The sequence below is a fragment of the Coccidioides posadasii genome, chromosome 1, assembly GCF_018416015.2.
Source record: "Coccidioides posadasii str. Silveira chromosome 1, complete sequence".
NCBI lineage: Eukaryota > Fungi > Ascomycota > Eurotiomycetes > Onygenales > Onygenaceae > Coccidioides > Coccidioides posadasii.
In genome coordinates this window covers 4,433,652-4,447,940 of record NC_089407.1, presented here as the reverse complement: position 1 = coordinate 4,447,940, position 14,289 = coordinate 4,433,652, and the positions used below count along the sequence as shown (strand labels likewise).

Below are 14,289 nucleotides of genomic sequence, written 5' to 3'. Positions count from 1 at the left end.
ATGGAGTAGTTAAAATTTTAGTATCTAACTATTCATTATCGAACTTTGTCAGTTTTTGGGATGAATGCCAAGGTTGCGAGCTTGGATCATGGATGGGAGTTGCTGGGACCTTCGGATATTTTATGATCCGGGTCCGGCTTAGTGGTCTATTTACATATGATGAATCCAGTTAGACCACAACACTGCGAGTTGAAGGAGCTTGCTTTGAGGGACACGGATGCAATCGAATAAATCCTTTTGCTATGGCTGATAGTGGCCATCCTGCGACGTCACTTCCGCCCTCCTCCCCTCCCTTATCCCCGCGCCAGCAACCCGACAATCATTGCACCCCCTGCGACCTCAGCGAACCTGGCGATCCCAATCCCGGGCCGGAGAACGATTACGATTCAAGCAGCATATTACCCCTTCCCGCAATCCACATATCAAACGATGATAGCATAACGCACAACATCGCCAATACTGACGACCATGACGACGGCGACCTTAGCATACCGAATCGAACCACGGTGGAGGAAGGAGAGATGCATCGCAAGCTGATGGACGTAGAGTCAAGTTTCTTACCGGAGCCATCAGCTATCCGGGTAGGCGAAGGTCCCATGGGGCTGGACGACACATATCTTGTTGGTGTCAGTCCGGCCGAGTCTTCGCGAGTGGAAGAACAGAATAACCGTTCGTCTTCCCCATCTCGAACTCCAGCAACTGACGCACACGGAGCTCCTGAACAGGAGCAAATTGCCGAGTTGGAACCATCGGTATTTGAGGATGAGGACTCCGTTGGGAATCTGGGAGATACTCCACTAGACCAGTCCAAAGTGTCCGTTAATACTACATCGCTAGAAACACCCTTATCATCCCCCACGGCTGCGGCCGCTGCTAGGACTATGTCGCGCGCTTTCTCTGCGACTACAAGTATTGGAAACGAAGGTGAGAATAATCATGGGGAAGGACACAACAAGCCTGAGAGCAATGCAGATGCAGGTATCGAAGATACGGAAGCCACGCCAAGGCGCAGCAGGACCTGTCAGCGACAAAGCTTTTCGTTATCACGATCCCTATCAAGCCGACGGCGTGGTGACCCTACCGATGGAGATACGAGCGAGGCAGGCAATTCTCAAGTCACGGCCGGCACGCCTTCGGATCGGAGGCGGAAGAGACCCAAGTTCCTCACTAGCAGACAGTCATCCCATCGCTACTCGACTTCATCTGTAAATACGGATACGACTTCCAGCGATGCCCACATAGGTGTAGACTACGCTTTACAATCTGGAGGAGCAGTACCCGCAAACAACGACCTTAGGCCACACGGCGATAGAAAACAGACAAGAGAACTTTCGAGATCGACAAGTTTAGGTAGCATGGCTTCTGGGATTTCGGGTTTTAGTGACGAAAACCCCCTTGAGCGGAGAGGATTCAGCGGTATTTCGGAGCCAAATTTGCATACCCTAGATGAGGAGGATGCCGCGTCACAGTCGCGCCCAACGTCGTCAGGAAAGACGGCGGAAGCTGACGATGATGCAGTCCCTACAACTCCTAAAGCGAAAGCTATTGACCAACCGCTACCAACTGATACAGTTATTGCCCAACACGTTCAAGATATTCAGGTACCCGTTACATTCGCTCGCCAGTTCCGCGAAAGCAATCTAAACCTTGGCCTATCCCCCGATAAGCGCGGAGCGCCGACTCCTGGCTTCAGTCGCGGAAAGAATATGACACTCAAAGAACAGAGTAGCACTATCGATAGGCTCTCAAAAGAAAACTTCGACTTGAAAATGCGCATCCACTTTCTGAACGAAGCTCTAAATAAGCGATCTGAAGAGGGCGTCAAGGAAATGATCTCCGAAAACGTGGAGCTAAAGTCAGACAAACTGAAGCTGCAGAAGGACAACCAATCACTGAGAAAAAAGATCCGGGAACTAGAAAAACAACTTCGGGATCATGGCGAGGGAGAGAAGGGCGACGTAAAAGACGAGGGAGCGTCAGGTTCCGAAGAAGAACGAGCGACAATGGAGGAGGAAGAACTGATATATCTACAAGAACGACTAGAAACTTACGAAATTGAGATCGAAAGGTTAAGATCCGAAAGTATTGCGAGGGAAACCGAGAAGAGAAGATTGGCAGAAATGGTGAAGTCTTTAAGCGATGGGAGGGTTGTTGGCTCAGAAGCTGGAGCTAGAGAGGAAAGAGTGAGTTAACATTCCATTTGTTCCTGTATCTTTTCATTATATTTGACGTATCAGGGCGACTAATGTATGTTTCAGGACATGTGGAAAGACATGTTGGATGCGGAGGCTGCTGCCCGAGAACAAGCTGAGGAAGAAAATCGGCATCTTAGAGAGGAAATATTGCAGATGAGAGGTGGCGATGCGGTGTCGACAACCCATTCAAGGAGCACTCGGCGACGAGGGATGTCTTCTGTCATGTCACATCCTGACTCTGATAGAGATGCTGTTCGTAGTGCGACACGGGGAACCGCAAGCAGCAGTACGCTTGTCGAAATAGAACTTTTGAAGCAAGAGAATGCCGAGCTACGTAGAGAGGTTAGTGCCCAGACGTCGATGCTTACTTCGCGCAATCGTGAAAAGGAACGGCTCTACCACGAGATCGAAGAATTAAAACTACAACGACGGTTTGATGGACGTTCAATCGCCGGTGATAGTATTTTTGAACGTTCAGCATCCAGAGCCCAGGATAGATCCGCCTCGCGGGCGAGTGACGGAACCCGGGCATCTCGCATGAGCGATACTGAGCGTGAATCTCTAGAAACAAAAAACGGCGAGCTCCGAGATCAGGTTTCAACCCTTAAACTTGAAAACCAGGGTCTCCGAGCTCAACTTGACGAGTACATGAGTGAAATCGAGACTATGGATCGTGCATACCAGGAAGATATGGATCAAGCGGAGGAAGAGGTTCAGACTCTTCAGCTAGAGCGCGATCAAGCTATGCATCTCGCTGAGGAGAGGGAAGCTGAACTCCAAGATCTGAAAGCTGAAGCCCAAGAAGAGATTAATGCCCTGGAAGACGAATTAGACTTAAAAACCGATGAAGGCCAGCGAATGGAAGCCGAATTGAGAAACCAGCAAGAGAATTTGAGAGCGTTGCAAGCTGAGATGAGATCCGCGAATGAGGGCATTCTTAGACTCGAAGAAGATGCCCAGAATAACTTGCAAAAATACAAGGCTGTTCAGCAGGAGTTAGAAGATGCGAATCGAGAGCTTGAAGCGCTCGAGAAGAATTTGTTTGAGTCGAATAGTAAAATACAGCGGCTTACAGTGCAGCTTGAATCGAGCCAAAACGAAATCGCATTCCTTCGCGAAGAGCAGGATGCGGACAAGATTAAGATTGGTGATTTGGAATCTGACTTGAAAACAACCCAAATAAATCTGCAAAGTGAAAGAGATCAGACCAGAGAGCTTGATTGCCGCCTCGCAGAAGAGAGGCACCAACGAGAGGTTGTTGGAGGGAAGGAAAAACAAGAGGTTCAGCGAATAATGAATGAGTTGAACCGCGAGAATACCGGAGCCAAAGATGAAATCCGCAAACTAAAGAAGGCTCTTTCAGCGCGGGAAATTGAAGCAAATACGTGGAAAGAGAGGCTGTTTGAACTTGAGAGCAGCCTTCGGGAAGCTTTGGGAGACCTTAACGGGACTCGATCGAGTCTTTTGTTGTCCATTACGAAGCTGCAGAAGGAGCTGGAATCGACCACACTTGAACTGCAGAGTGCCCGTGAGACTCTAGATGAAAAGGAAGCTCTCCTTCGAAATCGAGATGCTTTGTTAGAGAGCCACGGTCTCGAGACGCGTAAACTAAGCGAGCTGCTTGAACGGGAACGCCAGGCTCATCGGGCCGATAAACATTCTTTTGAGCAGGCGCTGAAATCCCATCACCAGGCCTCGCGGACAATTGCCCAGAGTAACACTCGCATATCTGACCTGGAGCATGCACGTGGTCAGGATCGAAAGCGTTTCAGTACACTCGAACAGCAGTACAAAGATCAGCTTAACGAACGTAATGCTATGTTCCTGGCAATCTGGAAGAGGCTATCGGTTATGTGTGGACCAGATTGGGCACACTCGAATAGTTTGATAAATGGCAACCTTCCAAGCCAGGAGGTTATTGGAAATATGCTCTTCTGGCCTGGATTCAGTAAAAATCTGCTTCTCGCCCTGAAGACTGTGGAGCACTTGGTGAACGGATTTAAGGGCCGCGTTAAGAACGTGGAGCGTGATTTAACCAAAGCATACCAAAACCTTGAGCACACCCTCAACATTCGACTTAAGAAACTTGACCGACTGGAAGAACTAGCACATCAGCTCAGGGTCCAGAAACGTCCGTTATCCTCTAATTCAACCAACGCAGAAATTTCAAAACTACGTGGGGAGAATAGGTTGCTCAAAGCAGAACTAAATTTGCTACAGTCCCATTCTCGATCTCGCGGATCTACTGCTGCAGCCGCTGCTGCTCATGCAAACCCGCGGCCCGACCGGAGTAGCAGCGTCGTGTCACGGGCCCCCTCTGGAATTCCTCAGCCAGCTCATCATCATTCCTCCTCGACAGCATTAGCAAACAACTCTTTCGGCCCTGTAGCCGGGCCTACGCCACCCCAGCCAAATCGCACGCCATCTAACGGCGATCGAACAGAGGAAAAATGGATACATCGCCTCCGTGAACTGGAGCGACGGTTGAAAGCCGAGCGTGAAGCCAGATTGCTTGATCGATCCGGTGCCAGGAAGAGATTGGAAGAGCGCAGTGCTGAGAATGAAGAGCTTCGGGCAGCTTTAGAACGAGAAAGGATGGCCGCCAAAGGGCATAGTAACCCTCCTGGCCCTCCACCAGGTGCTTTTGATGAAGTCGATGATCGAACGCGTGGCAACGTGATCGATCCGAAGTCTTTACACAACAAACAATCCCGGAATAAAAACAGACCTCGCAATAGCCAAAGCCAAACCCCGGATACTGGTACAGATTTAGATGGCGACGAAAGACATGGCGAAATGGTGCTGGAGAGTCGGGATTATGAACCATCACAAGGACGTCATCATCACCGGGAGGATTATCGTCATCGACGAGATGAAACTCCCGATGGATATGATGGAGAGGAAGATGAAGATGAAGGCACTGGAACCGGAACGTCTGACGGTGGTGGCTTGTGCGTTGAGGTTGAGGTTTAAAGAGGAGTTTGGGTTTAGGAGTCTCTTTGTCCCTTTCGGCTTGAACTTGGGGTTGTTAATGGGATTTGGCGTTCAATGGAGGGGTGATATTGGTATATTTATATGTCTGCTTTTCTTCTCCCTTTTCCTGGCTCTGCAATGGCAGAGCTGTCCTTTCTATTTCTTTGTTAATTTGTGTTAATCACTTATAACATGATGTTTCTATGGTCAACGAGATATGGATGTTGTGTTGTCTCTCTTGCTTTTGTCTTCCTGGTGGTATTACTTCCCCAGTCCCAGCAGTGCATGGGGTGTCTGTTTCTATACCAAGTGATATTTTAGGCCCCAACTCTAATATAAGTGCAACACATAGAGCATCCCAATCCTAGCTGGTGTGAAATGTGTTGATCTAATAGGGTATAATGGGATTAAGGTGCTGCGGCTCATTGCGTCGCTATGATATTCGGGGGAATTGAAGACGTCACAAAATACATCATGCAGTGGAGGATAAGAGTATAAAGGCTCCAAAAGGTTAGGTGACAAGATACTTTCACCATCCCACTTTGCGTCCCGTAGACAACTTCCCAGCACGGTGCCAGAAGCATCATTATTTTCTAACCCTGAGTTGCTCTATGACGGAAAGTATCTTCGGGAAGACCGTTGGGAATTCATTCTAGAAGCGCGTCCCGATATCGCAATCGCAGGTTTTCCCTGCCTACTATTTCTTGACGTGTGTCAAACCCGTATGCAAGCTTGTGCTTCTCATCACCGGTTGAATCTGCTGTAGCCTATTCCATCCAAAGCGGCGTTTTGCCCTCCTTCGAAGATTCCCGACTCCACGGGTAAAGCGGGACCCAACGATCCGAAGGTGGAGAATTGACGTGCCCAATCTAATTACGTAGTTAACTGATGCCAAGCCTGTTTGAAGGTTAACCTTAAAAAGCCTAACGGTGCGAGCGTAGGCGTTGGGTGAGCATAATAGCTACGCAATAGGTCTGGCGGGATAAAAATACAGCAGAAGTTAAGAGAACGAGGCCGCAAACTGAGCTTACTTGGCTTTTGATCTAAACCGTTATATAAATATAGAACAGTTACTTTCGCTCGACCTCGAGTGTGTGGGCAGTCGAGACGCACGGTGGCGCTTCATCAGGAGCTTCCGTTGCCAAAGCGGAGCATCAGCTACCCATGTTGGCCTTCCATGCTTACATGTAATATGTCGTAGGCGGGAAAGAGGACTGGCTGCAAATCACTTTTTCGTTCACACTAGGCACGAGAACCCCACCGAGACAGGCTGTGGTCTCTTTTTACTTGCAATCCTGGGTATATATATACACTGTAACTATCTATCTAATAGTCATTCCAAAGCGTATACCTAGCATACCTGAATTGATTACCGACGGTCACACAAACCCCCTTTAGGACCCTCCAACTCGTATCTTGGACTATTTGTATTTCCTGCGCCACCGAGGTCCTTACATCTAAGATTCAGTCGCAAATACAGCCCATTTCTAAATTCTTCCGGTAGCCGGTAATTCATTGATAGAGCCTCCTTAGCATATATGCAATTCCTCTTAGGCCCCACATAATAGTCTCTCGCACTGCCTTGAGGATCCGCATTGCAGAAATATTTAAGGATTTCCCGCATTATCATCCACGGCCTTGGAGATTTTCTTAGGACGATGGCCATAAATTAAAAATAGGGAAGTATATCCTCTGTAATTATCCACTCCATTTTATAAAGCATCAGACACTTCTCTTGCTATCTGTATTCCAAGTAATGTACAGGCAATAGCCCAAGGATTACTTGCCAATCCTTGTGCTCTAATTTAACAAATGATCTGGTGAGCATTTCTACAAGGGAGTGCTGAAACACTTTTCAAATGATTGCCCGAAATCAATGGTGCACATGTGATCTGTCACAGCCTGCGGATGGGGATCATATAAAATCTCCCGGATAAACTAGGCGTTTTGGGAATACTCCCTAGATTTGACATAAGTCGACAAGGAGAATATATAGGATTCCCATTACCTTCCATACCAAATTCCGTGAATGTAGCCAATGCCTCTACCCAACACAAAGGGTGATCCTTTCAGGAGATGAAACATTCAAAAGGACCAGCAACTTGGTAGGTGAAACAAAGATGAGATTCATTAGAAGCTCTAATGCTGCAGTGGCTGAGGATCAACAGATAAACTTCTCCAGATCCAGACTTCTTTACCCAAGTTTAGTCGCCTAGAGTTCGCGACAAGGTCCTGTGAGCTCATCAGCTACAGAGACTTCTAATGCAGCATAACTATTTATGTACTACATTGCAGATCGCAGCAAAGTCAGGTGTTCGCATATTCACCATTGCAAACTCTATGAACACTAGCTGGCGATGGGATAGGCGGAGGATATAGATGTAGAATCCTAGTGGTTGCAGAGCTTTGGGTTTAGGTCAATTTTGATTGCAGTGCCTACCTATCCTCTTAAGCGTTGGAGAAAAAAAGGTATTGAAGTTGAACCAGCTGGATGAGAGGTAAGGCGAGCCTGATGTTGCTCCTGGGTTGCCTGAAAGCACTGGAAGAAAGCGTAAACACCAGTATCCGCCCAAGTACTCCGTACATATTATAGGTATCTCTGAAACCCGACATCGTTCCACGGACTGTTCCTAAATGTAAATACTGGGTTTCTTTCGCGAGTTTCATCGACGATCTTTCGTTTGTGTAGATTGGCGGAATTGAAAGTCTTACTGGTTACTCTCGGCTGTCTCCTTCCATTATTCTGCTCCCGGGCCACAGCTGGCGATAGGAATAACAGCAGTGACTTATGCAGATAAACAAACAGGAGTACGGAATCCCGGGGGAACGAAACCTGAAGTATATCCAGGAACGTTGCAAACCGTCTTGCCAAGTAATGATCGCCGAAAAAGAAAGATTCATATCGATTCAGCGTATATGGAATGGCTCAAGGTTTCCAGATTAGGGAACGAATTCCTTTATATCCAGGCGCCACGGGAAGTGGAATTCAGCTGCTGCTCCTATCTGGAAAACCTTGCTTATCCCAGGCCCTGCTAGCGATAGTCTCGAACAGCATGGCACCTGCAGTATTCGGGATGAAAGTTTGCAGGAGTGCAATCGTATTATGACAAGGTAGGGTCAAGCGCCATGTTTAACGATAAAGTTAAGCGAACATCAGGGAAATCCACATCTAGACCTGGCGGGGCAAAAACATCGAACATCGAACAGGTCCGCATGGGCGTTAAAACTTGGTAAACGCGCTATATATGCAATGTGTCAAGAGAGTGGTTCAACCTCCGGGTTCGGAGCAATCAACACACGAAAACTTGGTTCATGATTAACATCCCCGAATGGTAGGTAGTTGTTTTTAACTTAGATTAATTGCTCTGTATTTTGCCAATCCATAGTCAATGTTTGGATAAAGCCTGGACAATGGGCCTTGCGAGACCTAGAACTCGAAACCTTGAAAGCTCTGGGTGTGTTGCCTCATCGTCATCGCTTTGATGCTCATGTTTTCTCCGAGCGAAAAGTTATTGGGGCACCATCAGAAAAACCGAAACAAAAAAAAAGGAGTACAAATTTTGATTGTGACATCATAGAGATGTTTTCAAACAAATAAAACAAAATCTGGTCAACTGGACCGGTTAAACATGCTTAACCCAAAGGCCTGACAGCAGCAGCGCACTGTCATCAATTTCGAGAACAGGAAACATCTATGACATGTCATGACAAACAAAAATCCAGAAAAACAATCCCACAGACACGGAGTTGCTCTTCAGGCAGTGTGACGGTGACACTGGATTGTAGATCCCAAGCTTAACTTAAACGGTCTGGCTCATGCGTGTAGGTGCAGGCAAGAAGCGGCAAAAAACTGGGCCAATATCCTGCTCGACGCCGATAAATTTCCCACCTTTCTTGAATACCTTATCCATTTGAACTTGAGGTGCAAGCAGCGTATTGACTGAAGACAAGCAACGATATGGAAATTGCCCGGTCCTGACAACAAGTAAACGGGTGACGTCCCATGTGGATAGGGAACTTTTGCTGGTTGCCATCAAGCTTTTTTATACCTAGCCGATCTGCCGGTCGTCAAACATTTTTGGTCACTGGCAGCGAGTGGGCTGGTTTGCGAGTCGGTCGTCGGTGTGGGTAAACTAACCCTGCAGCGAGCGGAAACTCGGATCAGCGTCTCGGCCGTTATTTGGCAGGATTAGCGATAGTAACGGCGGGCGTCACAATGCAACTGATTGCTGTATGGGAGTATACTGGGGAGACTGGGAGGAGGGATAGCATAGAATAAAATCGCAATACTTTTTTCAACCCAACCACGACCTCAGCGCAGCCCACAAAGCAGGTTGGCGCCAAGAACTGGTATGTGATGAAACCAATCAGAAAGAGGACGATTGACTGTATAAATTCTGACTAATTCAATTTATGCAAGCAGCATAAACTGGGATCTCTGGCTGGGGCAGAAAAGCTCGCCGCACGTAAATAATAGACACGAACTGCCCTTCAGACAGCGTCATCATTATGAGCAACACACACGAATACATTCATGGTGCTCCGCCTCCAGCTGATGATTTCGAAGGAGGAGAGTGCATATATGTAACTAGAGGGGCGTGAATCGATTGTCCTGATGCGGTTAAGCAAGACTTTCGCCGAATTTGCTGAGGAATCATACTGAGCCACCTTGAGAAGCACCGCGCTGGGTGTCCCATACACGCATTTGCGTCTACGTCCAGATCACTCCGTACTCCATCCATAATGTATTTCATACGATAGGGCGCATATTCTAACCTTGAAAGTGTGCAATGGCATAACGGGGTGTCAGTAGCGTCGCTTCTGAAGTTCAGGGTGCGGCATTTTTGCTCCGACCCATGATCAGTATCATTTATTTTTTCGCTTTTATTTTTATTTTTTATTGTTTTTTAACCCGCAGCGGAACGTTGGCAGTGCGCATCGGCCACAAAAACACCCCAATCGGGAAACGAGTGCGCCGAAGGGAGGGAGATCGGGATATTCGTACGCACAACACGGGGTCCCGGACACGCCCGAGTGCCTGTGGTAAATGTTGGCTCGGGTGAGCTACCAGACGCAGCTCCTTCAGGCTGATCGTCGTATTCGCGAAATTGGAAGAGCGTTAGTAATTCTGCTGCCTAGGTTGGTTCATCGTAAGGTACTGCGTCCTCGAGAGCCAAGCAAGCGTCTCCCCTTCGGAGTTTCGAGAATGCGAAAGAGCAAAGTCCGGGCGCGGTTTGGCACTTGTGCTGACTAGAGCACGGAGAAAGTGTCAGTCGGAACCTCCGGTATTTAATACCACAGCGTAATCAACGGAAACGCTCGTATGGATACGGTCATTTTCTCGAAGCTCTGAGAGATTTACGACTGTTGCTCAAAGGATTGCAGTTGGATCTTGAAAGATAATCGTCTGCAGCTGAAATATGAAGGTGCGAATAAGGCGCAGTTAAAAGTCGCTCTCCTCCCTGAGCTTGGGAGGGGCGAATTTATCCTCTATTCGGCCAAATTCAGCCGAACATAGATCGTGGCCTTCGAGGAAGGCATTGAATAATACCGTTGCGTTACGGCAGATGTTGGGCTGAAGTAATGTAACAACAGGTGTATTGCTCCGTCCTCCGGAACGGAGTCGGTGATGTGCAATGTTCCAGAATAATGCGCAGATTTGTCCTAGCCCACCTTTTAGTGCGCCGGTTAGGCGACTCCAGCGTTGACGGTGAGCTCCAGCCAACTGTTGTTATCGCATCAGATACGCGATTGCTCCCTTCGCGTCTTATAGGTAAAGCTGTACGGAATATTAAGGGTGCTACACTGCTACAGATGATGTACCCCCGTAATTATATGTATAAACATACATACAGGAGTCTGTACGGAGGGTACAGGGAGTATTTTTTTTCCTAGTTAAGGTTGTTTACTCCATACAACGCGAGCTGAGTAGAATAGACGTTATCCTTTGTGTCCCAGCTTCCAAGAAGCTTGGAATCTGTCCTCTCAAGTCTCTGAACGGGGATCTGCACTCCTGCTTGGCAGGAATTCCTCTCCGCTGAGTCGCCCAGCGAGGGCCAAGATGGACGATAAGGACGCCGAGAATCTTGTGACGAGAAACAAAAAGGGAAAAGCAAACGTGCAAAAATACGCAGGAATCCTAAGCCGAATTCAAACCAAAGAAAAACTTCGGGATCCTGGCAAGCCCAAAATGGGACCAAACATCAAGCCTCTTGCCCACCCCGTCCTGTCAAAACGGGGCCATGCCATGCTCCACGGTTCCACGGAATGTCGCAAAAGCCAATTGTACACCCTCTCATAAATTTGTTTTTACCTTTTGCTTCCCGTCAACCAGGTCTCGAGGCAAAGACAGTTCCTTATAGGTGATCGCTAATCCTGGCGGCTGGCCCTGTACCAATGACTAAACTTTCTCCGGTTTGCAGTGATATAATAGTCATCCCGAACCCACCTGGACTGTTGCACTCCCTGTTATTGCTGGGAAAATCTTGTTGAGTGATGTTATTTTGCTACACCCCCAGTGCCGCTCTCACAGCTCACTCTTCTCACCGTCTTTATGATACCATAGGTCTCGGCCTTGTATTGGTTTTTCTCTTTGTCTACCCATCTCAAGCAATTGGTTTTGTTTACTTTTGGGATAGCCGTCTCGAATGAACACCCTGGAACAACGTCCTTGCTTCGGCTGTACAATATACTCATCGTTTGTGTCTGCTTGGGCAGCTTCGATCTAGCATCCACCCCAGCTATTTCTCAACTGGAAGTGCGAACCTTCCCGTCGTCTCTTGAAGCAGCCGCAGTATCGCTGGACCTTCTTAGCCAGCCGCGTGAGAGAAAAGAGGGATCAAATTGCAGCGAAAGGAGGAAAATAGCGTCAACATTCCAAAACAGATTTACTGCTGGATTGGCGGCCTATTACAATTTACCTATCTCATTGAGTTCCACACGCGGGAGAATCCCGTCAATTGAGAACCACCGTTTCCGAGGATCGGCTTGAATTTCGCTGTTCCTCAATCCTGTCATGTCCGCTCAACATTCACCGTCGTCAGAGAGCCCGGGGGCTGAGGATAATAGGCGGAAGAGAGTGTGCAAAGCCTGCGATAGATGTCGAATGAAAAAGTCAAAGGTGAACTTCGGCCCGCCCTATACCTATCCATCGACCTCTGACCCTTTGCTAATCGTCTTCGATTAGTGTGATGGCAACAGTCCCTGTCAGAGATGTAAGTCAGATAACACGATATGTAAGTTTGGAGAACGAAAGAAAGCTCAAGACAAGGTGTACCCAAAAGGGTAAGCTTAGCGTCCTTGTTCAAGTTACTATTCTATGAAGTGAGGAAAGTATTTGGTGACAGAATGTCTTTCCTGGTTTTGTCAGATACGTCGAGATGCTAGAAGAGCAGCAAAAGCAGCTGGTTGCTGGCCTGCAGCAACTCTATCGGCGCGCGCGAGACGGCGAGGGTTGGCCAGGCTCTCCTCTAAGGGAGTTCAACGGCCGACCCTTAACCCACGACATACTCGAGGGTTTAGGAGTCTTGAAGGACGGAGAAGTGGGTGACGAGCATTTCGAGGATGACCTGTCTGTGTTGCAACAGCGCTTACTTGCCAGCGGTTCCGGGGTAATGCGAAGACGAGATTCGTCCGATGCGAGTTCAAACGGCGACGCTTCCCCGACGTTTACTAAAAGTATGCACGGTGGTGCTCCCTTTTCGGCCACCAACATGCCTCCTACACCCCCTAATTACAGTCCCTATTCCCGATCGCAACAAATAACAACGCAAGCAAACATATCACCGACACTACCACAGCAATCGGCGTCGATACCACATCCTCATGCCCAGGCATCGGAATTTCAGGCATCCTTCGCACAACGACAAGCCTTTTTTGGAGCTCCAGCTATTGCTGTACCCCGCCATCCGTCATGGGACCAGGTCCATGGCAATGGGCTAGATATAGGACCACCCGGTTTAATACATGGCTTTGATCCACCGTTGTCGGGCGATAGTATGGACTACTTCCAACGACCTGCAGCCTCCATCTCAACGACATTAACCCATGGACCCATCGGTCCCTTACACGGACAAACCGAGTGGATAGATGAAGAATTCCAAAAGCTTTTCAACCCCAGCCCAGTTTGACCAACACAATTTATGTTGCAACCCAGATCTTGCAGTCTCGTTTCCGTGACCGCTTGTGTATTTTATTCGAGCACTTCGCCGGAGTGGTGAAGCACATGTTATTCTATGACCTGGTGCATAGCGGGTTCTGGTTCACGCTGATTTCGCCTCTCTTGGATAATGGTTTTCTTCTCTTCTGATCTTGTTCCTTTTTGATACCCGTCGACTATTTTTCCAGTTGTAAAAGTACCTATCGTTGGTCTCCACTTCGCCAAGATGATATCACCATTTGTGCAGTGCAACTTCAAAAATTCTAATCATCCTTGCCGATGTGGTTGCAGGGCTGAGACCTCAGGATGATTCATCAGCGAGGCGAAGCGTGGGGGCCTTCCCAGCCCCACATGAGCTGCGCGCAGCAAACTCGCTTGTGGCTTGCCTCTCCCTTGGCAAAATCTCGACATTCCTGCTGCCGTTTTCGAACCCCCTCTTCGTGTTGAAACCCCCCAGGCGCTCAGCTATTTGTTGCCCTGGATTCGAGTTCGACGATCGCAGGAAGCTGGACATGGGCAGATTCGTCGAAGCCCCTGATCCTATTATTGATATTTTCTCCAATTCCCGCAAATTCGATAATGTCTAGTCCCACATTAATGATCTGGGGGAAAGTGTGTGTACACAAGATTCGTACAGCGCAGAGAGGCCGCAATTAGAGTTCAGGGCTTTTGGAGTGAAAATGACAGCGACAAGGTCTTGATAACGATTTGGGTTCTATTCACCGTTTCTTGGGCAGGAGTCCCTCATTCTGGTTCCCATCGTTATAATTTGTTCTTAGCCATGGCTAAACGATGTTTTAACGCATTGGGACAACTAACCACCCGATGCGATAGACGAGGCTCCGTACCTGCGGATGGAGGAGCTACCATAATGTAATCTACCTGGTTCCAAATAATTGTACGGAGTAGTCGACAATATTAAACGATAATATCCACTCAGTTGAGTTAATCGTACCTTCTGTG

General features: G+C 48.1%; 3 protein-coding genes across 3 annotated transcripts; all 3 read left to right on the top strand.

The window, feature by feature from the left end:
- Positions 1-242: 242 nt before the first annotated feature.
- Positions 243-5,528, top strand: ORF1 (Anucleate primary sterigmata protein B; the record flags this gene model as incomplete). Its single annotated transcript, XM_003065244.2, has 2 exons — positions 243-2,183; positions 2,259-5,528. 2 exons carry the CDS (start codon positions 243-245, stop codon positions 5,166-5,168), a joined length of 4,851 nt encoding a protein of 1,616 aa, XP_003065290.2. The 3' UTR covers positions 5,169-5,528.
- A 5,289-nt stretch (positions 5,529-10,817) lies between these two features.
- On the top strand, positions 10,818-11,469 carry D8B26_001219 (uncharacterized protein; the record flags this gene model as incomplete). The annotated part of the gene is made up of 3 exons (XM_066123476.1): positions 10,818-10,878; positions 10,942-11,005; positions 11,127-11,469. The coding sequence occupies 3 exons, from the start codon at positions 10,818-10,820 to the stop codon at positions 11,467-11,469; spliced, it is 468 nt and encodes a 155-aa protein (XP_065979550.1).
- A 714-nt stretch (positions 11,470-12,183) lies between these two features.
- Positions 12,184-13,297, top strand: D8B26_001218 (uncharacterized protein; the record flags this gene model as incomplete). The annotated part of the gene is made up of 3 exons (XM_003065243.2): positions 12,184-12,288; positions 12,355-12,452; positions 12,538-13,297. The coding sequence occupies 3 exons, from the start codon at positions 12,184-12,186 to the stop codon at positions 13,295-13,297; spliced, it is 963 nt and encodes a 320-aa protein (XP_003065289.1).
- Between the last annotated feature and the right edge of the window lie 992 nt (positions 13,298-14,289).